Source organism: Alligator mississippiensis, chromosome 3 (assembly GCF_030867095.1).
Source record: "Alligator mississippiensis isolate rAllMis1 chromosome 3, rAllMis1, whole genome shotgun sequence".
Lineage (NCBI taxonomy): Eukaryota > Metazoa > Chordata > Crocodylia > Alligatoridae > Alligator > Alligator mississippiensis.
This window is the reverse complement of record NC_081826.1, coordinates 40,699,080-40,722,236: the sequence shown is the minus strand read 5'-3', so window position 1 is coordinate 40,722,236 and position 23,157 is coordinate 40,699,080. Positions and strand designations below refer to the sequence as shown.

The 23,157-nt window shown below is 42.8% G+C and overlaps 1 protein-coding gene across 2 annotated transcripts; it reads left to right on the top strand.

Moving 5' to 3' along the window:
• Nucleotides 1-243: 243 nt before the first annotated feature.
• On the top strand, nt 244-21,588 carry ERICH5 (glutamate rich 5). Of its 2 annotated transcripts, XM_006273243.4 has the most exons (4): nt 268-731; nt 10,935-11,429; nt 14,724-14,840; nt 18,193-21,588. In XM_006273243.4, exons 1-4 carry the CDS (start codon nt 641-643, stop codon nt 18,213-18,215), a joined length of 726 nt encoding a protein of 241 aa, XP_006273305.1. In that variant the 5' UTR covers nt 268-640; the 3' UTR covers nt 18,216-21,588. The 2 variants fall into 2 exon arrangements, with proteins under 2 accessions (XP_019351333.1, XP_006273305.1); XM_019495788.2 differs by lacking the exons at nt 14,724-14,840; nt 18,193-21,588 and having other exon boundaries at nt 244-731; nt 10,935-14,487.
• Nucleotides 21,589-23,157: the final 1,569 nt, after the last annotated feature.

Below are 23,157 nucleotides of genomic sequence, written 5' to 3'. Positions count from 1 at the left end.
GCAAGTGAGACTTGGGGGCATCTGAACCCCAAGCCGGAGGGCTTGGGCCTTCACATGAGGCCTGCCAGTAGATTAGGGAGTATGTGAAGCCCCAAGCTGAGAAGTCTGGGGTGGAGCACACTTGCCAGTTGTAGCACTACAGTGTTTCAAGGACTGAGTTTTGCTCAAATCGCGAGGTTTCCAAAGGGATGTGGCTAATTTGACCTGGAATAGGAAAACAACTCAAAAAAAAAAATGAAGAAGAGGTTTTGACTTTTAAACCACCTCAAGACCCATCCGGGAGCGGTGCTGGAGATCATCCTGGGCTGGAGGGGAGGGGGTTGTATTGCCATGAAACCTGGAAGCCAGCCGCTTCCCCGGGGGCTGAGCGGGGCTCTCCCCAGCCGCGGGCTCTGTTGTCCGGCTCTTCCTCCCCTCGTGCCTCCGCGCCGGGTCCCGCTCCCCCCGCGGCCCCGCGCCCTGGGACGGGCTCTGCCCTTGCCCAGCCCCGGCGGGCGGGGAGGCGCCTTCCCCGGGCAGCTTGGCAGGGGCCGGGCCGGGCCGGGCCGGGCACTCCCCCCGGTCATAAGGCCGCGGCCGGAGCCGTAGACCCCGCGGAGCGGGCTGGCGGGGGCCGGGGCTGCAGCCTCTCGCGGGCACCATGGGCTGCTCCAGCAGCGCCCAGACGCCGAGCCAGGACAGCAGCCTCCCCGCGCCCACGTCGCCCGGCGCCAACGGGCTGCAGCCGTGTGGTGAGTGGCCCGGGGGGCTCTTGCCCCGGGCGGGCTGGGGGCGGGAACGGAGGCTGCCCCGCGGCCGGGGCCGGGGCCGGGGCCGGCCCTGCGGGAAGAGCCCAGCGCTGCTGTCAGCCGAGCCTAGAGCGGCTCCCGGGGCAAGTCCCGCACGGGGCAGGCGGATGTCTCCCCGCTTCGCCCGGTGCGGGGCTGAGCAGGCAGGGCTGCTGGGAGAAGGAACCCAGAGAGGAGCAGCCGCCCCCCGGTTACACAGACCCGGCAACAGCTGCAGGGCTCCTTCGCCTTCTCTCTCGCACACGCAAAAGAAGAAGGGGGGAAAACCCCCTATTTGTACCTAGAAAGCTGTGAAGAGCAACGATAGGATATTTTGGAGCAACACTAGTAATGACGTCCCAAGATCTTTAGCCTAGAAAGGAATTGCTGGAGGAACTGGCTCTAAGTTCTTCAAAGCCAGGGGCAATTCTTTGTTGTTGGGTGTTTGTGGCACCGAGAAGCATCTGCAAATTAAACTTCAGCTACGTACATCTTCCACATAGCTAAAACCAGCATGAGTTGATACAGCTAAACGAGTTAGTTCAATTTTCTTACGTAGTTCAATTTTAGTCTTTTTTTGCAATGATGACAAATAGTTACTGTTTTCAGATAAAACACAGTGAATTATCCTTTTAGAGGGTGAAATGATTAATGTCCCATTTGCAAGGACTGCTTTTATAATAGTGTATTATCACTTTTCATTGTGCTTGTCAATATATTTGTCATAGAAATATTTAATATTACTGGTATCTTATGTTTCATTGTTTCATAAATGCTACCTGATCACTGTAAACTAAATCTCTTCCCCCTGAAGTCATTGATGGAGCTGTTACTGATCAGGAGCATGGTCAAGTGACCTCAAAGGGAGCAGATTTTAAGTCCAATCCTGCAATCTGTTCGTATTGCTAGAATTTAAAGTTTGAGTGAGGGTCTCCAGATCAAGAAGAAGTATTCATGGCAAGTGAGATTTTTCAAAAGTGCCTGAGTTGCTTAGGCAGTCAGTGTGGTGTAGAGCTTATATCTTTTTTGTTAGACCAACTAGACAGTTGCAAACAAAACTTTTCTTTTTGCTTTGAGTTGCTTAGGAGCACAGATTCCATTGACTTTGTTATAAAAGGGAGCCTTGGCATCAACCTTCTCCCACTGGAGAATCAGAGAGGGGATTTAATAGCAGCCTTTAACTACCTGAAGGGAATTCGAAAGAGGATGGAGCTGGACTATTCTCAGCGGTGACATGTCAGAACAAGGAGCAATGGTCTCAAGTTGCAGCAAGGGCAGTTTAGGTTAAATATTAGGAAGACTTTTCTCACTAGGAGGGTAGTAAAACTCTGGGACAGGTTACCCAGAGAGGTGGTGGAATCTCCATCCTTGGAGGTTTTTAAGACCTGGATAGACAAAGTTTGTCTGGGATGATCTAGTTGGGGATGGTCCTGCTTTGAGCAGGGGGTTGGATTTGGTGACCTCCTGAGATCCCTTCCAACTCTAATTTTCTGTATTTCTATGAAATGCTAGGCTAATCATCACTGAGCTGGTTTCCAGCAGCAGACCAGTGCAAAGTGGTTTTGCTGGTCTGCATTATTTGGTCCCAGACACCACCATGGTAAGCATACAGGTATGTTGGACCAAATAATCCAACAATCCAGTGAAAAAGTACAAGTAAGGAACAGCAGGACGAATTGGGTACCATAAAGTCTTATTCACATACATAGTTTACATTTATACAGTTACTTCTCTGGACCTGATCCTGATTGGATGAATCGGTGAATGTTTTACCATTGACTTAAATGAGACAGAAATAGGTCTATTGATTTAATAGGAAGTATTTTTGTGACTTTCACTGACACTTTTGTTCTGAAATTTCCCTGGTACATTTGAAGATCCCACCTTAATATGAAAAATGTTTTTCTTTTGTTGTTGACTAGATAGTACATGTATATGTTTGCATACAAATGTTCATACATTTAATTTTTTCTTAGCTTAAAACAGAGTCCTAGTGGACTCCAAGATGAACATGAGTCGGCAGTGTGACGAAGCCATCAAAAAAGCCAATGGCACTTTATCGTGCATCAGCAGATGCATGACGAATAGGTCCAAGGAGGTGATACTTCCCCTCTATCGGGCACTGGTCAGACCGCAGTTGGAGTACTGCGTGCAATTCTGGGTGCCACACCTCAAGAAGGATGCAGATAACCTGGAGAGGGTCCAGAGAAGGGCCACTCGTATGGTTAAGGGCCTACAGACCAAGCCCTACGAGGAGAGACTAGAGAAACTGGACCTTTTCAGCCTTTGCAAGAGAAGGTTGAGAGGCGACCTTGTGGCTGCCTATAAGTTCATCACGGGGGCACAGAAGGGAATTGGTGAATATTTATTCACCAAGGCGCCCCCGGGGGTTACAAGAAATAATGGCCACAAGCTAGCAGAGAGCAGATTTAGACTGGACATTAGGAAGAACTTCTTCACAGTTCGAGTGGCCAAGGTCTGGAACGGGCTCCCAAGGGAGGTGGTGCTCTCCCCTACCCTGGGGGTCTTCAAGAGGAGGTTAGATGAGTTATCTAGCTGGGGTCATCTAGACCCAGCACTCTTTCCTGCTTATGCAGGGGGTCGGACTCGATGATCTATTGAGGTCCCTTCCGACCCTAACATCTATGAATCTATAAGAGGATCTATAAAATCATGAATGACAACATAGCAGTATTTGGAGTTTTTAGTTAATGCAAAGACTGAATATTTTACAGATTGAAATATTCTACTTTGTATTTCTGAACTATATATTTACTCTTGTTAGTAACATTTTATAAGTGTTTGAGCCAAATTCTACATTTTAGGTATATGTGAGTGGCTGCCACCTCTTTCAATTGATGTGTTTTTAAATGCAGTTGGTCTGTGTTAATAAGCAATTGGTTTTCATTCTTAAATAATTTGTTTCTAATTTAGAGTTGATTCCTGCTGTTGTCCTTTTGTGCAATGTCCTGTAAAAAAAATAGTTGTTTTGCATAAAAATAAATTGTAGGATGTAACTGACCCTGCTATCCATGTGGGATCTGTTTCAATTCAGTATGTACATTCCTGCCCCATTTAAGACAATGGACCTTAAAACCCTGCTGGCATAATTTGACCAGGATCAGGCTATTTTGGGTCTAATCAGTAGCTTACCAGAGACGGGGGGGAATGGCCCTGGGTGCTTAATGGAGGATGGGGGTGGGGGGGACAAAAAAATAGCAGCAGCTGAGCCAGTGTCCCAGCCACTGCCATTGTAACAGAGCCCCTGAAGTTATCCTGTCCACTCTGCCACCCAGGGTGCTCACGCATCCCGTTACACCCCTAGGTCTAATTACATGAGCATGAGGTATCTACATGACTGATGTTTTGTAGGATCCTTAACTTGTTTAGCCATATCCTCCCTACTTTTGTGTGACTGAATCATCAAAACCTTACCCTCACTTTTCATGGTATTGAATTATTTGTTCCATGCACTGTCAGTTTTAAAGGGTCTTTATATGAAGCCTGGGACTTTAGAGAACAGGTTTCTCAAAGTGCTCTATCTGCTTGTCATTGTTCTGTTGGTAGCATCTGGCTTGGTGAGGATTAGCCCAGGGCATAAAAGATCCTTCGGTGGTGCAGAGCTGAGACGGGCCTCTTGTGTCACAGTCTTGGCTTGTTTTCCAACTTAAGTGGAAACAACCTTCAGGTTTTAATCACCTTGGTGCATACAGCCCTGGTCTCCATTTTGTGTAGTTCAGCTGCACCCTGGCACATGATTCTTCATTTTCCATCTCTGCCAAAGATTGCATATTTATAAGCCTTGTGATTTGATTGATTGATTTATTTATTTTAAGTTTTGCGATTATTCTGATTTTATATTTGAAATCATTAGCTTTCTGCATCTGGTCCTGCATATTTAATCTCATTAGCTGAGCCCCTCTGCTCATGTCACTGGGATGAAGTACAATTTTCTTGTGCAGGAGTTGGCAACATATGGCCCGCAGGCCAGATCCACCCTGAGGAGCTGGGGGTGTTCAGTGGCAGTGTGGGGATTCATTCGTGTTGGGGTTGGGCCATGAGGAATCATGCTTGCATCAGGGGGTGTAGAAAAGCAGTGGCAGGGAAAAGCTATGATGGCAGTGGCTGCTGGGCCAAAACACTGGCCTACCTTGGTCCTGAGCTGGGTTGTTCCAGCTTATGACTACAAAACATTGCCAACCACTGCCCTGGTAAAACTTTTGGGTGAAAGTTACCAGAACTGCACCCTTTCTTTGTATCTGATGCTGGATGTTCTATGCGTTGATACTTTGGCTCTTTGTACACTTTGGTCATAGTTTTTCATTTTTCTAAAATTAAAAGATATTAAAGATATTTTAAAACTATAAAGTGTTAGCAAATAAAAACCTAGGATTTTAGACTAGCCCAGGGATTGACACGACACCTCATTCGATAAGTGACAGAGACTTTATTTACTACAAGTATTCAAAATCAAGTCAAGTGAGCCCAAACCAAATCAAAGTCCAGTAATTAGCTATAAGGTGATGTCTCACTAAAGAAGCGGTCTGTTTCTTTTCAACTTCTCGAGTAAGTCAGGCACATCAGCAACTGGTGTCGGAGAGATTTCTCACTCTTGAAGCATGTACGCTGTTTGCTGTTTTACTGCCTTTTTATTCCCTTAGCTTAGCATCTTCAAAGTATTCTTTTACTTGTATAAATCAAGAGAGAGTCCCAAGCAGTTATTGATGGGAAAATCATGTTAATTAACCTGCTCATTACTAGTTATCAGAAATTTCTAATTTGAATTTCTTCAGTAACAAAGGTTATCCAGTTTGGAACATATCAAGAAACTGATTAACAGCCAGGAAAAACATGCGTCCTTGGACTAAATCAGGAGGAGACATCCATCACATATGGAGAATGTCTCTTCCTGCACATAAACACGAGTTATTCGCAAAAGAAATATTTACTATACTAATTAATCGAGGATAGACAATTCATATGGTTACACACCAGAAAACTAGGAGCCTGCCTGAAATCATCCTGAATACAGCAAGATAAGCTGGAAGAGATACTTCATTATTTCTTCTCAGATGGCCTAGTCATAAACTCACATCCTCTTGCATTGTGCAGTTAGCATCAGTATTCTGTATTTTAACTTTTGTGAGTAGGCCTGAGCTTAGCATGAGTTTCAGAGTCATCAAAAGCCAAATCCTGGTTTTAGCTCATGTTCAATATAAAATCTAAATGCAGCCCAGTTGCTTCCACAGAGCTGCTGCACATATCTTAAAGATGAATGTTGTGTTAGCCAAACATGCCCTAATCTAAAAGATGGCAGAAAGTGAGTTTGACAGTCAGGGGAGACAATGAGGTCAAGGTAGAAGAGTTCTTTCCTCACCACTCCCAAATAATTGATGGAAATGGATAATGGACCGTCCATCATGCACAGAGAAGCTTTGGAAGATATTTTGCCTGCCTGAAGTATAATTTTCGCACCGTTCTTTGTGGGGCTCCCCGACTCTAGGCTGAACCTACAGAGCTGTCTGACATAAGCATTATAATGCACATCAGCAGCTTGGGATAAATTATAAACAAATTTAATATAAAAGCCTGTTTGTCGTCCTTTTGTTTTATTGATTTTTTTTACCTATTTCCTTTAATTACGTACATAATACTTTAGTCATTATACGCTTATAAAGATTTTCAGTATAGTTATTTTCCAGACTGTAGAAAAAAGAATTCCTGCATGTACTAATCTTTTAGCTTCTGTGTCTTAAAATATTTAATTCCTTACAGCTGAGGAGTTAACAGCAGGTTCGTTAGGGGCTATTATAATTCAGAGTGCTAGATGGAACAGTCTAAACCAGTACACCTCTGTATAGAAGAGCACACTTAATATTTCATCGGAAGTTTTGTTCCTGATAGCGTACCTGTTGTTTTGGTTCATTTTGTCAATATGCCAAGGCCAAATTCCTCTTCAGTTTCGCTGCAGATATTAGTGCTTTTGTACATGAGCAAGAAAGGGCGGGTAAAGGAGACTGAGATTATTGAATATGAGGTATTTTAATCATTTCATTTCAAGGAGTTTTGTTGGCAGAGGTTGTGAGGCATAATGAATACTTAATGGTATGGTGATAATACATTGCAACATGTAAAAACAAGGAAATAGTTGCACAAACTGGGGATCTTACATTTTATTTGCCATATGATTTCATTTAGTAGGAAAAAAGGTATTTTGAAAGACTCCTCTAAATTTATGGGAAAAAAAATATTTAATTTGGCTAAAATAGAGTGTGCAGAATTTTGGGGCTCTTTCAATAGATCTATAATAAAGATCTTGAACAGAAAACATGCAACTGCCGGCTAATGAGCATATTGTTGTGGGGACTACCTACCTAAATTTTCTGCCATCATTGAAGATTAGCATTTATAATGCCTGTAATTTTAATTATTTTAAAAGTGCTGACAGGCATATGATGTTCATTCTTTGGGGAATGGAGATATTAAACTGACAAATTGGAGGTCTCCTTCTATAGTAGAGAATCCACCCTATTTTGGAAGAAAGCAATGGAACACATATTTTTTAGCAGTATTGGTGCACGTGGCATGACATCACTCTAAAATCTATACTTATTTTGTACATGTATAAAACCTATTGAGGATTGGTTGTAATGTATGTTCAGTTGGTCTCTGGACACTAGAGAGGACTTCTAGTAAGAATCCTTGAAATGTATTTCTTTTGTTGAAAATGCTCATTGTTTCCAATAAAATGCTGATTGCAGATCCATATAATAAGCTCACTCTTTATCCATTTCTTAGGCCCCTGCCAGACATGTAGGTAAAGGCATGATAGGATCTGATGCACAATCCACACAGTTGTGCTTTTTGACATGCTACATGCGGCAGGAGGCATAATTGTGGGATTACGTGTCAGAACACATTACACCTTATTGCCAGTGTAGGGGGAACCTGGGATTGTGGTGATAATCCTGGGCTCCCCCTGCACTCGCATGTAGCAAGCTTCCTGAGGCTGGGAACCCATCAGCTGACCTGCAGGCTCCCAGGATTGAAGGTGCACTGTGTGCCCCTGTAGCTGGGAGCTCCGATCAGTTGCAGGGCTCCCAGCCACATCAGGCCACGCATTCATTTAATGGCATCATAGGAACCAGCCACAAATTTGTTATACATATTTTGTGGAAAAAGTTTGTGGCTTATTTTTCATGTTATCATTCCATTAACTGATGGAATGTGTAGCCAGGTCACAACTCAAGATGTGATTAACTGGTTAATCATGTCTTGAGTGTAATATGTCATGGGGGCCCTTAGGGCCAAATGATTTCTGAGGAGGATAAAATTGCAAAAGATGTATAGAAAAAGCTAAAACAATAAAAAATAAAGGAGAAAGGAATTGCCCTCCAATGAGCACATGAAGGGCTTGAGGATGGTGGCAAAGGCAGAATGTTCTGTTTCCAGAAGACTGAATATGTGGGAACAGAGCCTTTGGAAGTGGAAGGCATCCCCCCTTCCACTGCAAAGGAAAGAGGGGAGTTTTGCATCATTGTTATTCAAATCTTGGCTGGGGGAGATTTGTGATTTTTCTCATCAGCTGTTGGGAGGGAGCAGTCTTATTTAAAAAAAAAAACTCTGCTCGTTTTGGGTGCCTCCACTTTTGGTGGCCAAACTGAGATACTGTAAACAGGCCTGATTTTAACAAGCAGTGAATATCTGTCTTGTAAATCCAATAACTATTTAATGCAGAATACATAAGCAGTCCCAAGGGCTGGAACTGACATCTCACTCTCTCCCATGGGAACACCTTTGCCCACTGGAGCTACAGAATTAGACTCTGTTGCTTGTTTTCTGGCCCCAGGAGTCTTGTATTCTTGGCTTCAGTAGAAGGCTGGAGGATGTCTAGCCCAGCCCATAGACTAGTGATTATGATGCTTTTCCAGTAGTAGAAAATGTGGGTCCTAACTTTCTTCAAGCTGTGAAGGACCTTGAGCCCAGGTCTTCCACTTCCTAGGCAAGTCCTCTAGCTATTAGACAGTTGAGCAAAAACTGGGCACATCTGCTGTCTCTTCCTGCCCCTGCCTTGCATGCTGCCTGTGGAAATCCCATCCAAAAGGATACATGTCCTACTTTGAATGGAGACACTTAACTCGCTACTTCTTAATTTAATTTATGGGCACATACACCGTTACCATGATTAGGTGCCTTTTTGACTGTGAACTAAGGTGACTCTGGACCAAGCCCCAGTGGCTGAGTGTATTCCACCCTCATCCCATGAGCCACTGCGGACCTCAGCTGGTGGCTCCTCCATGGAGCCATCACCATGGCCGTGTATGTGGTGAGCTTTACGGATACCCCGGTCTCCTGCCCCTTTTGTGGGCAGAGGGAGACCCTGGCACACATGACCCTCAAGTGCACCAGGCTGCAGCCCCTCCACCTCCAGAACCTCCTCCTGAGGTTCTGGTTGAACTTTACCCCCCACCTTTATTTTTGGACACCCCATCCATGGCCCTACCAAGTCCTGGGGCCTCCTGGTCAACCTCCTCCTGGTCCTGTCCAAGTGGGCCCTGTTCTTGACCAGGAAGGAGGCTCTGGCTGGGAAGGTGCCCATGGACTGAGGGCCCGCTTTCCTCTCACTGATCCGCACATGCCTCCAAATGGAGCACCACTGGGCAGCGTCCACCAGTTCCTTGGATGCCTTTGAGGACCGGTGGGCACGGCCCAGGGGGCTCTGCTCAGTGTCCCCCTCAGGAGCACTCATTCTCATGTTTTGACCCTCGTGTCACTCCTGTCCTGCTTTTTTGCCTTTGTTGTCCCAAGAATTCTGTTGTATCTTTTACCCATTGGCCCCACACAGTAGGGACTGTTAGCCGGGTGCTCCTTAGGGCCCATGGTACTTGAAGAATACAAATAAATAGGTGCTGTCAGGTCAACCATGGCCTAAGTCTCTTTGCACATTTTAACTCCTAGCCTTCGGTGTCCTTGGCCCACTTCCAATTTTTCTGGCAAATTCTTATAGACTGAGCGCAGCACTCTTTGTATGTATTCTGCTTGGAAAGTTATTTTCAGTATATGTAGCTGCTTTTGGTTCTCTACTGTTGCCACTCCTTTGGGTCAGCTGTCTTAACCCAATATGCATTTCAGCCAATGACTTGGTGACCCATCTTAAAGGTCTGCTTTATCTGAGCACCTCTAGAAATATAGTCACTCCTTCTGGACCTCACAGAAGTTTGTTTTCCCTTAAATTCACTTTGGTAAATCCTTGATCTCAAAGGCAAGCAGACCTAGACTTGTTAAAAACAAGACGTATTACATTCTTCAGCCATTTACTTCCATGTATAAAAACTATTGCATAATTCTTCTGACAGCTTTCATCACTGCAATAATCATTTCAGCAGAAAATACAATTTGTCAGCATCTTGTAATTATTATATTAACAAATTTCCCTCATAAGCCCTAAGGCTTTTTTTCATCATCATGTTTTTTGTGAGACGCTTAAATCCAATTTCTTGTCAAATTTAATTTGCCAAGCTATTAAATCAGCCTGATCGAGTGGTCTTAATTTGGTATCTTATTGTGTGACTTTTTCAAGTTCTATGGTAGGGTGTCCATCATATCAGATGTTTAGAAGTAATTTTGCTCTGTTTCCATGTGACTTTCAGACCCATTGCTTTATTTATTTAGTAATCTGTTCGCAGTGGAAAGTTATTCGCAGAATTTTTAAGTTCTTAAAAAAATGGCAGTCCATTTGTAAACCTAAGGATCTACCCATGCACATTCAAGATAGAAAAGTCTCAGAGCACTGGCTCCATATTTTTGTACTAGAAATTATCAGGTAGGTCTGATTTGGTCATAGCTCCCCCTTTAGTTTAGGGCCTTGCCATCAATAACAATAGTAGAATGACTTGTAAAAAGTGTGTATCTCTTACTAAAATATATTTTCCATGTAAACCCCCCCCCCCAGAAATTATTGTTGATATAATAGCAGAACCACCTTTATGATAGTTCCGTTATTCTTTTGAGCTAGCCAAAGAGTAATCCTTCTACCAAAATAACAACTGGTTCATGGATTGTGATATGATCTGCACAGGTGCTATCATGTTCTAGAACTGATCTATTTAAACACCTTATTTAATAATTCATGTCTTCTTTTTCTCATTTTTATTGTACAATAAATAGAACTGACACCAGATGAAAATACTCCAGTTGCTGATGAAAATGAAACTATACCTGACCAGACAAAGCTAGACCAAATCCAGGATGTGGATGTCATCTCTGAGGAATCAAAAACAAATGAGAGTTTCCCAGCAGAGGCAACAGAAGCTTTGGTTCCAACACCACCAGAAAATGATTTAGGCAGTAAAATAGTAGATCCCGGATCTGGGGAGAGCACTGGGCCAACACCTGAAGGACTGGTGGAGGATGCTGGTCGACTGTCTACAGGTCTGGAAAAAGGCATGGACCTGCTTCCTGCAGGAGCAATGGAGGTCATAGACCTGTCACCAGCAGGATCACCAGCACCACCAGCAGAGGGCACTGGGTACCCTGCACTTCTCAGGGTACCAGCAGAGGACATAGGGCTGCTACATGTGGGACTGGTGGAGGGAAATCTCAGCCCTGTAATAGAAATCACCAAGGAAGTACAAATTAATGAAGAGGACCAATTAATTGAGGGTAATATTGGTGTTTTGGCAAATTTAGGAGTGAAAAGTTTATCATCAGAAATATGTGTGCAGTTCCCATTGACTTCGATCCAGGGTTGTATGAGGGCAGAATTTAATCCACAAATTTCATATAAAGGAGTATATGGAATGGTGTGGTTGGCAAAGCCTCAGACCCAGAAGTCAAAACTGTAAGAAACCTCAGCATAACCAATGGTTGATCATACTCCCTGCTTTTACACCCCTTGTTTTCCAGGGAGGCTAAACATTCCTTTACATGCACCATTTAAATAAGGGTGTGTTTTTCAGACTAAATGTATTTGCATATCACATGCATTTATATCACAAAAATTGGCCCTCTGAAATTGGTGTGTGTATCTTAAACCAGAAAGCTAATTTTCTATCAAGGATAAAAATATGGAGATGCTATAATGGCTGTTATGTCTCTTTCTTCTCTCCCCACTGGCCAGCTGCAAGAAGGAAGGAAAAGAGTCCAGTCTTCAACAGCCTTTAAGTTTTAATCCTTTCACAGACATTGCTCATTGGTAGTCAGTTTTGGCTGAGCAGTCTTGTATTGTCTAAGGCAGCAGTCAGCAAGGTTTTGCAGCAATAGGCTGGATCCAGAGGCACAGCAAGTTCATTCAACTCCCAGGGCAGGGCAGGGGGGTGATATGCTGCAACTGTAGAACAGAGTGGGGATGGGTGGGAAAGTGGAGAGTCTTACCTGCCCCATGGGATGAGTGGCTCATGGGATGAGGGTGGACTTCTCTGCCTGGGGAACATGGCTGTTTCTGCTACTGCTGCCTGCTTCTGTAGCTGATGCTGTCTTCCCTGTGCAGACAGCTGGGGCAACAGCAGAGAAAGGGAGTCTGGCACAACATCCCATGGAGCCCCATTCATTCTCCTCCCCAGATATGCTGCTGGGTGCAGGGCTGGCCTTGCTGTGAGAAACTCCCTGCAGGGGTGGGGAAGCACAATTCCACTTGCCCCCTGCCACTTAGATGCACCGCTGGGGGCAGGGGTGCTCCCATGGCTGGGCAGGGCAGTACAGGGCTGCCCCTCCTGGCATAGTCAAGACTCTGGTATGGTGGGATTCTGGTGATCCTTCATATACGGCACTGGGGCTGATGTCCTGCTCACCCTGACCTAGTTACTGGCTGGATCAACCCAGATTGGGTCTGAGGTGGGCTGGTGCTTCCAGTCCGGCCACAAGGAAAACCCCGCACTGGCTGGCTGCAGCTCAAGATGGAGCTCACCACTTCCATGGGCCACATGCTGCTGACTCCTGATCTAAGGAGTTCCATTTGCATTAGGAATCAGATTTCATAGAATAGGTGTCAGTTGCTGGGTGAAGGACATGAGTGAGAGGAACTGCCACCAGCAGTTTTGTGCACTGTACATGCCTACTGATAAAGGGAGAGGTTAAAAGATCTCTGTTTCAAGTACAGCTTAGTGGCTAGGTTGACCATAATAATTTGAGGGAAATCCAGGATGAGGAAAGGAAATATGGAACGGGGTCCCTCCCACACCACCCCATGGCTTCTGGGAGCAGGGCGGGCAGAACAGCATGGCATGCATGTGCGCACACACACAGGAGTGGGGCTGGGCAGGAGCACACAGTGCACACACAAACACACCCAAACCCACGGCTCCCCAAGCACACATCTCCCCTCTACTGCACAACAGCGTTGCCAGGTGTACAATAATTATCATATTATACAATAGTGTCAGCCCTTGTACAACATATAAGAGATAATATTAAAAGTGTTCAAAATGAATGATAACTTTTGAGGCAGTTAATTGATGCAGCATATGCAAAACCCCAAGTCACTCTTCTGGGTTTACTGTTAGCATTTACTTATGACTTGTTGCCCCAAAATAAAGAAGTGCTTCAACTTTGACCCATTTCTCTCTCGCTGGTGAGTCACAGTGAGCAGTATAAAGTAAGCAAGAAGAAGACTTATTTACATACTTATTTGCATATTTTTTCATTGTATGATAGTTCTTCAGAAAATACAATCATTTGAGCTTCCAATACAATAATTTCATATTTAAGAACTGGTAACGCTAGTGCACAAGCAACTCCATGCACAGCCCAGTGGGGTGTGTACCAGGGAGCAGCCCATTGGGTGGGTTCCCTGGCGAAAATTGAAGAAAAAGTCCCGGATTGGTGTGGACCTGCTTGTACGTGCTGGGCTCCTGACTCAGGAGCTGTACATGAGGGTGGGTTCCTGCCAATCTAGGACTTTTGCTTCAATTTTTCTCCAATGGCCAGGATGCTGAGACCCTCTAAAATCCGGGACTGTCCTGGCCAATCCAGGACGTATGGCCAACCTATTAATGGCACAGGTAGTCCCTAGAATATGTTAACTCTTGAATGATGGGAATCTCTCTCACAGACAGTCCAAGCTTACGGGTACTCTCTCTTTTATGTACAATTTTTCTTACATGAAATGGTGATTTCTCTTTTAGAATATAGGTTTGTTTACATAAAATGCTATGTGACTGGAAGTTCTTTCACCTTCAAAATGTGTACAGTCTTGCCCATCTGGCTTGGTTTGCTCAATTTAATTAGAATTTATAAGCATAATGACATGTTACTGGAAATGGAGCTTTGTTTCCTAGAACATGACCATATAGAAGAACATGGTTGCAATTGAAAAACTGGTTAGTTGCCTGAAGGACATACATGGGAGTTATTTTGACTATTTATAGCTTGCTTCCATCTCCATTCCGGATTTTTCTTTTTTCTGTTCAAACTCTTTAACATTTTGGTCCTGACAATAATACTCAGTATCCTATTAATTTTTATGCATTTCTTTCTGGGCATTATATGATGGATCGACTCTTCCATTTATTTACAGAGTTTTTACATTTATTTTATTCAAGCTTACAGATAGAAGAGATGACTTCTTGCAAATTTAGACTTCAGTGTTTTTCTTTGTATGTGTTCTGTCACCTTATGTTCAGATATATGTGACCTTGATAGCAATGTATTTACAGGTGTTTGTAATAAAATGTTTAAACATAAAATACACATCTATAATTATTAAATATAAAATCAGGCTTCAGTTCAGAGTGTGGACAAGTACAACATTTTATGGGTATAGACCATGCATGTACCTATAGAACTGGAAGCTGCATTGGAATCTCTTACCTATTGATTGATTCAGTTTTCAGTGTTTTTCCATGTTTATAAGCGATACAGAAGACCTGACAAAACCAGATCAATCATGCAGAAAAGAGCTAGGGCACTTAATACTGTTTAAATGAATCCTAATTTGATTTCCATGGTTACTGTTCCCAGGTGAGACGGGAGAAAAAGTGGAAACTGAGATGCACAGTAAGATAGTAAGTGAGGGGAATGAAACAAAAGAAGAAGAAACAGGAGAAGCTTTGGATGTTACAGCAGCAACAGAGATAGGTATGTTGACAGAGGAGTGAAGGACCATGTGTTCTATCCTTTCGGAGATGAAAAGCTGTACCATTGTTGATGAACACACTTTTCATTATCAGTTTCCAGCCACTACCTTCTTAACATTCATTATAATTGGAAGCATATTTACCCTAAGTGGTGTGTTTCATGGGGAGTTTTTGTTAGTGATAAAGGGTAAGTTGTGCTTTCTATCTGGATGTTATTTCTGTCACATTCCTATAAAAGCTAGATCTTTCCCTATTTGTAAGAAATGCTAAGCTCTAAATGCACAGTCCTGGTAGATTAGCTGCTTTGTTAAGATCTTGATCCCCTAATTACTATTTGTCAGACGAGTTCTCATGAATTAATACTCAGTCTCACTGCTCTGGGATTTCCTTTCTGGGCTGATTTATTCATCACACTTTTTTCATTAGCAACTGAACTCAGCAACTATGCTGAGACTATTGCTGATCCCACAGCCAATGCAATCATGTTGTAGGCAGAAGAAAGCATGGGCTGAATAGTGTTTAAAAACAAATAGGTATGGGATGGAGGGTAGCACCCACGCTCCAGAATTTAAAATTACATTACAGATTTTTATTTTCCTTCATTGTACACTGTATGGAGGTATAACTCTAAAAGCCAATCACTTAGTGCCACATTGTTAAGGATACTGGGAAGCCTAAAGGTGCAGATAGATGGCCAGTGGAACCCTGAAATCCACTTAGACACCTAACTCCCATTGATTTCAAAACATGTAGGGGAGGGCAGGGGGCTGGGGGGGAGAAATGGGAAAGTGGAAGGGAGAGAGACCCTGTTACCATCACTTCTCCTTTGCCCAGTGAATACTGGAGCAAGCACTGAAACCCAGGATTCCCCTTTCTAGATGAGTGCTCCAAAGACTGGCCTATGGAGTTTGGCTCATTTGCCCTCCAGTCCATGCAAAATGAAACAACTTTGCTGGAACGGAAGCTCTGCCCCATGATGTCCTAAAGTCTGCTGGTAGAGCACTCATTTGGGAGATAGGCAATGTAGGTTCTTTTCTCCTGTATCCGACTGCATGTGTTGCTGACCTTTGAACTCCGCAACTTCCTCTGGCATTACTTTGTGCAGGGGGGAAATGTGGTACATGTGCTGTGAGAACATAAAATCATAGAAAATTAGGACCTCAGGAGGTCATCTACTACAACCCCTGGGTCAAAGTAGGACCGTCCTCAACTATATCATCCCAACATCCAGCAGATCAGGGTGTGTGGGCAATGTAAGTGCAAAATACCTAGTTTGATCCTTACTGCCACACACTTGCATTTTCACAGACCTCCATTTTGCATATTGGCTTCTTTTCTGCCCAGGAGAGCACATAAGACACCAGCAGGCTCTCCCTATGCCTGAAGAAGGGCGTTTGTGCCTGAAAACTTGCAAAGAACATTTTTTTCCAACTATTTGTTGGTCTAATAAAAAATATCTCATCTACCCAAAGAACCTTGTCTGCCTATGTCCTTAGACCAACACGGCTACAGCCAACAACCCTAAATACCTAGTATGTGAATCTTGATCAAGTCAGGTCCCTACCTGCTCAGCAGTGTCAAGCCTTTAATAGGGTTGGCCAAGCCCACCAGCTAACTCTTAATTGATTACAGAATTTTAGTAGTAGAAACATAGGCTCTTAAAGACCCTAGGTTATCCAGCATTAGACAAGAGTTGAGCAGAGCTTTGAGGATTTCAATTTTGGACATACGCCCCAGTCACAGCGCTTTCTTTGACACCTAAAGTTTTGTCAACACAGTGCAATGTAATGTCCTGTAGAAAACCTGAGGTAAATATGTTGTCATAGTAGGCTGCTCAGGCTAATCATTAGTGTGGCTATATTACTTTGTCCAGTAGAAACAAAGTCTTGTCTCGGTTTCTGAGCTAGCTTCATTTTTAGTCTATTAATTAGAATAAAAATGGGGCTGCCATGATTTTACAGACTAGTATCTTTCATTCTGTTTGTTGCTGTTTGAACTATTGTGGCAGGGTTTCTCCCTCCATTCTTGAGGCAGAGAGACCTACACTGAACCAAGTGAATAAAACAAGAACTGAGATTGTGTAATGATTTTATTGTAAGTGGAAATTCTAGCACCCAAAACAACATTCTAGGTAATGTTAATCGTCTTTGAAATCTACATCTGATCATGCAGAAAAGGACAAGTCTATTTCTCCTGTTTTCAGCGTGCTGCCATTATTGAGTACTTACTGGATAGTGTCCAGGATTTTTTTCCCCCCAATCTCCTTTCAGTTTAATAGAGAATAGCCTCAGGAGCCCAGGTAAGTGCTGTGAGCTAGTCACTCATATATGCTTCAAGCTCTGGAGTAGGGGTTTGCAACATAGGGCACATCCAAACGAGTGCAGACATTTGTTTCCCTGGGGACAAGTGGCAGCAGCACACCTTATGTCACTGCTACTTGTCCCTGGGAAAAGCCTGTGCCACTCGTGCTCTAGCACGCATCAGGTTACCCCAGGTGGGATAGGGGACACTAGGGCCAGTAACTGCTTGCCTTATCAGCCTTACATGGGGGCCTCTCAGGGCTGCAGCTAAAGAGGGAAGCCTGGCTGGGAGCCAGAGTGTGGCTCTGGCTGGCCAGGCTCCAGCTTTGGGTGGTGCACACTGCCACCATGTGCACCACCCTGCTTTTTTCTGGCGTGGGTATTTAAAAAAAATCAAACCAACCCTGCACTGCAAGGTACCAGCGTGGAGAATGCCTGTATGTGCGGTGTGTGGCAGATGTCTGCACTTGTCTGGATGCGGCCATAGGTGTGCAAACTTGTTCTAAAATTTGCTCCTTTGCCAGAATCAGGAAATCGGAGGCAGAGAGGCTGGAGGGATTTCTGCTCTCCAGCTTTGGTGACAGCTGAGCACCCAGACAGCATTCATCAACTGTCCACCCAACTCTTTTCTTCCTCCCTCCTTTGGGCAGAGGAAGTAGGGAAAGGAGTGGAGAGCAGGGCACTGTGGGATGCTGGGGGATAGAAAGACATCCCCATCCCCCCAGTCACATTATGGTGCACCATACAGACATTGCATGTGACACTATAATAGGTAGCTCTAAGAGAAGTTCCCATTTCATCAGGAATGTTTTTGTGGTGCTTTCACCATTTTTTTTAAGTTGTCACAGTAAGCACTGTCTGCTCAACTTTTTTAGTTCTACAAATATAGCATCTGTCCATGGTCTTTGAGGGACCTGGATATTAGCATGGGAATAGAAAACCTCTTCAGGACATACCGTATTAAAGGGTCTGTTTCATTGAGTGCACTTTTAAAATAACTCTTAACATGGCATAGATCATGAATTAACCTTTTTTTATACATGTATATTTCAGAGGCAACTAATAATGAGGAATAGGAGTCATGTCTTTATGGACTTCTTCTTGGGCCTATTCAACTGATGAAATCAACATTCTTTAATGTTATGGCTTTTGGAGAATATCAGGATTGTAAAAACGCTTTTATGGACTTTGACACAAATATTAACAAGAGGCACTGGAAAACATAAGGATTCTTTCTCCAAAGTCAAATTGCCAAGGCTTCCACAAGGATGTAAACTTTCATCTATCTGCCATAGAGTGCCTTCTGCACACTAACAATTGATTTTTTTTTTCTTTTTAGAAAACAAAATAATTTACTGCATAGTTTTCATTTAAGTTATTTTTTTAACCTGGAAAAAAAAATCAAACTTAAAATGTGAGGGGTTCAGCCATCGTGACTGAATTAGTAGTATATAGGATGCAAATAATATAGCACAGGATTTTTTTTTTTTAATGTTGGTGCTAGATTGAGATATGAAGCTTAAGCACATTTCTGATTCTTCACACTATTCTTGTGTATTAAGTTGCCCAAACCTGCAAGCATACGTGGGATTCAGACCTCCGAGTTCCTGTGTGCAAGGATTTGGGTATATGTGGCAGACACTTTACAGAATACATAGAGTGTTCACTTCCAAGATAAAATGTCCACAACTGCCTCTCATTTGTTAGTGTTGTTAAGGAAAAATCAGCATGTATACATGATATAAGGAGTATATATACATGATTATTGAAATGGAGTGAGGAGAAAAAGTATTTTTAAATCTCTTTGATATTTTATGCGCTTACGCTTTGGCCCACCTAAAAGAGTACAAAAGTGATTACTGATTACTAAAGCAAATATTACAGCAGATTAACTAACAGTTATAGTCACTGTGCAGTTTTTATAATAAAATTATAACTAGTGATGTATATAAACTAGTAAATTCCTTGTTCCAACAGTGTGTAATTTCTCAGCTCCATTTTTCTGATAGTGTTACGCTTCTAGAAGTGATTATATATTTATCTTAACTTTCTTTACTACACATTAAAGAATTCTCCCTGGGTTGAAGTTAATGGTGAAGATTTCAAACAATTTCCTTGGAAACAGGCTTGAGTGTGCCTTGCCTAATGAATTTGATAGGTTATTTGTACTAGTAATGGCCATGGAGAAGGTTCTCATTATATCTGGGGGGGGGTTTCTTATGATTAGAGAGGTAGTTAGCTATCTGAGTCTGAAATCAGGCAGAAGGTAGGGAAGGGCATACTTTACAAAAGCATATGCCCTTCTGAATGAGTCAGTCTTTAGACTCTCAGTGGGCACACTCACTTTGTGAAGGTCCAAGGTGCCCTGAGCCTGACACTGAGGGGATTTCTCCCCACCCAGTCTGTCTCCAGGGCTCAGGCAGAGGTGGCTGGGTCCTGGATCCTGGGACGGCTCCATGCCAGACCCTGAACCTCAGCTGAGCATCAGAAGTCAGCATGGAACAGCCCCAGCATGCCACACATTCAATTTAAGGAGTTATACACCAGCCAAAAAAATGTGGCACACAATATGTTGAACATGTGTGTGGAGCATTGACTATATTACCACACCATAAATTGGCTTTAAGATGTGGCACTGTTACTATTTATGATGTGATTAACAGGTTAACATCTGTCAGGGCCCTAAGGTGCCACCCTGCCTTGCTTTCTACTTGGGTTTTTGTTTACAAGATTCCAGCATAAGAAATCAGAAGGCTGCAGTCCGGAAGGAAACGTAAAGTTTTTTCCACAATGGCTGAGCACTGGTTTTAGGGTTATTGGCTCCCTTTTTTTGAAGGAATTCACACAACTTAGAAAAATATACCCATGACTTACACAAACAGCAAGAGCCAAACTCTGTATTACTGCACAAGCACACGACTTTGATCTGTGTTGAACATTTAAACTTATATCCTTTGCCTTTTTAGCCTTTTACTCTAGTTATCTCTGGCCATATGAGTTTGTTGTTTTCTTACAGTCTTCTGAGTAAATCGTTAAGAAATAGATGATGGAATTTCTTAAATGTTGATTAAGGTCACCCGTCAGTTTCTGATTTGTATACCTCATTCTATTTGCAATCTATATTCTTTTTCAAATCACAGCTATTTGAGAGGTTCTGTGTTTAACTGCAGTCTGGTAGATGAAACAGCTGTCATGGTTGATATTTTAGGATAACATTTTGCAACTTTTATAACATATTTTAAACCAAGCAATGCACATGGTGAATTTCCCCCTTTGACTTAACTTGTGTAGTTGGAGGTTCTTGGGCCTATTAATACTTTAGATTGCTGATCAGAAATGAAATACAAAAACTGCCCTTACTAACTTTTCTGATGTACAGATCCAGTAGTGGCACAAAATTAATAATTATATATTGAAGGATTCCAAAGCCTGTGCTAATAGTATATCAAAGCAGCAGGTTAGTCAAGAAGACAGCAGCAGCTAAGTTACGAGCCCCTTGTGCACGAGAGTAAGCACACAGTGAACATGTCTACGCAAGATGCTCCTGCGCAGTCGTTACTACGTATTTATTTAGTACTTGTATTAACAAGTACTAAATAAATGTGCAGTAACCCAAATTACCACACAATAGTGCTGGTGAATGTTTTTAAGTGATGCTACTGTACAATAGCCTAATAATACCGTGTAGTAGTGTATTACTACTGTGTGCTGTGATGCACTACTGTGCAGTATTATTAAGCTACTGCACAGTCAGCATCTTGTGTAGATGCACCCAGTAAAAGTGTTACATGCTTAGAGAAGTAATGAGCAAGCAGTTTAACTAGATGCAGAGATTTCATATTTTAAGAAGGGTGAGGTGCTCTCAGTCTCAATGCTTATGGCTGAAGCAGCAGGGAAAGTAAATAGTGTGTTTTTCCAGGGGGACTGTAATTTTTCTGAAGCTAAATTGTATGTGTTGCATTTAATGTCTAAATAGTAAAATTCCCTAAATATTAAAACAAATTAGGGGAGAAACATTACTAAATAAGAATGAATTGTAGGAGAGAGATGTGAAAGTAAAGCATCTTTAAAATAATAAATAATAAAAGTTAATGTTTGTTTTGTTCTTTTTTATTTTAAGTAGCTAAAATGTGATTGAACCAAAGTTGAAATGGTGACTTACTGTTATAGCTGCCTGTGAAACTGAATTGCAAGTTAATATTGTGCGCAAAAAGGGTCCTAATCCCGTATGGTACTTACACATGTACTTATCGTTAAGTACAGGAACAATTCAAATCAAACAAGACTGAGGCCTAAGAAGCATCTATCAGTACTTGTTTTCATGTTGAAGAGCTGTAGATTAAAACATAAGTAAAGTGTTCTTACTTTTATGGTTTTTGTTTGAGAAAGAAGTCCATGTGAAAGTATGTTGCAATCAAATTTTACACAATAAAGAGGTTTAAACATGCATTTAAGGCTATCAGTTTTGGGGGGATTGGATTTTTTTTTTTAAGAATTCCTGTTAGTTGTAATTTGATGTATTTGTTTCATTACCTAACTGAATTTCAAGGATACAAATTGCAGTTAGGAACCTGCAAGAAGCTTTACACAGAGACCCCATTTTGAGAGGTAGAAATGTTACCTCTAATATTTGGATTATTTCTTCAACACCCACAGGTAATTGGATATTTTTCATATTAATCCATCAAAGACAAAATGTTCTTTGTCTTTGGATGGGTACCCACTTCTTGCAAGACAATCACTCCCTCTCTGATCTCTCGGTTCTAATCCTTAAAGGGAACTTACAAAACATCTTTTGTAGACAAGCCTACGAACTTCACTTTGTAAATCTACTGGATACAAAAAATCATGGACTCAATTAGACATTGGATTTATGATACATTACAACCTGCATGACATCTGATTCACCAGGTACCTGCCTGATCTTAGCATATACACCCCCTATCCATTCCTCCCCTCCTTCTCTACCCTTTGTCTTCCTAATTTTCATGTATTTACTTTTTCACAGACTGCCTCACAGGCCTTGGAAAACAGCTACAGCAGTCTCCCTTGCTTACCTTTGGCATTATTTCCCCCTCTTTCCCCCCCTTCCCCACCTTCTCTACCCATTGTTTTCCTAATTTCCACCTATTTACATTCTCATTGAACTCCTGTCACACTTCTAACTTCTTTTATTCCTTGGAGATCTCAGAACAGCAGAGGCTCCCTATGCCTGAAGAAGGGTGCTTGTGCCCGAAAGCTTGCAAATAACTTATTTCCAACTTCTCAGTTGGTCTAATTTAAAAGATATCACATCTACGCAAAGAAGCCTGCCTACCTATGTCCTTAGACCAACACAGCTACAAACAAAAATCCTGCTACATTTACCAAGTACATAAAAATACCCAATACATTTTTTATACCCCTGAAGATGCAAGTTCTTAGCAGTTACATCTCTAGTGATTTTCTTTCCCTCTTTAAAGCCACACGACCTCAACCTTGTGAACAGTGTGCATACAGGTACACTCTGGGCCTGATGCGCGAGTTAGCACAGGAGGGCACGAGGCTGTAGACAGTGAGCCTAAAGCAGTGAGTCATTGTAACAGGGAACCCTAGCCCTGTTACCAGAAGACAGGTCAGCCCCTTTAAAGCTAGAACTTTCTGGGCACAACATGCTGGTAAGGTGGGGTTAAAAGCTAAGCCTGGCCAGCTAGTCAGGTGACCAAAAGGGGGCAGGCCAGGACTATAAAAACCCTGGGCTGGGCAACAGTAGGGGCCCACAGCCAAAGGGGAAGGAGTGTGTCCCAGAGCTCCATGGGGAAGCTTGGTGAGCAGTCCAAAAGCTTGAGGAAGGGAACTACGGAGGACCCTGAGAGACTAGCAACCCCAGAAGGACTGTAGCTGATGGTGGGGAGCTGAAGCACGAAACCCTGTGTAAATGTACGCCGGCTGCCTTCTGTAATCACATTTTCTCTTGGTGGTGGTTATTGCCCATGGACAGGACTGTTCATATTTTTTTTTTTTGTTATTGAATAAGAC

Excerpts from the sequence above, each read along its gene's own strand:
- ERICH5 (XM_019495788.2), top strand. The coding sequence starts at position 641 with ATGGGCTGCTCCAGCAGCGCCCAGACGCCGAGCCAGGACAGCAGCCTC. Across the intron at positions 732-10,934 it reads CAACGGGCTGCAGCCGTGTG|AACTGACACCAGATGAAAAT; the intron begins GTGAGTGGCCCG and ends TACAATAAATAG.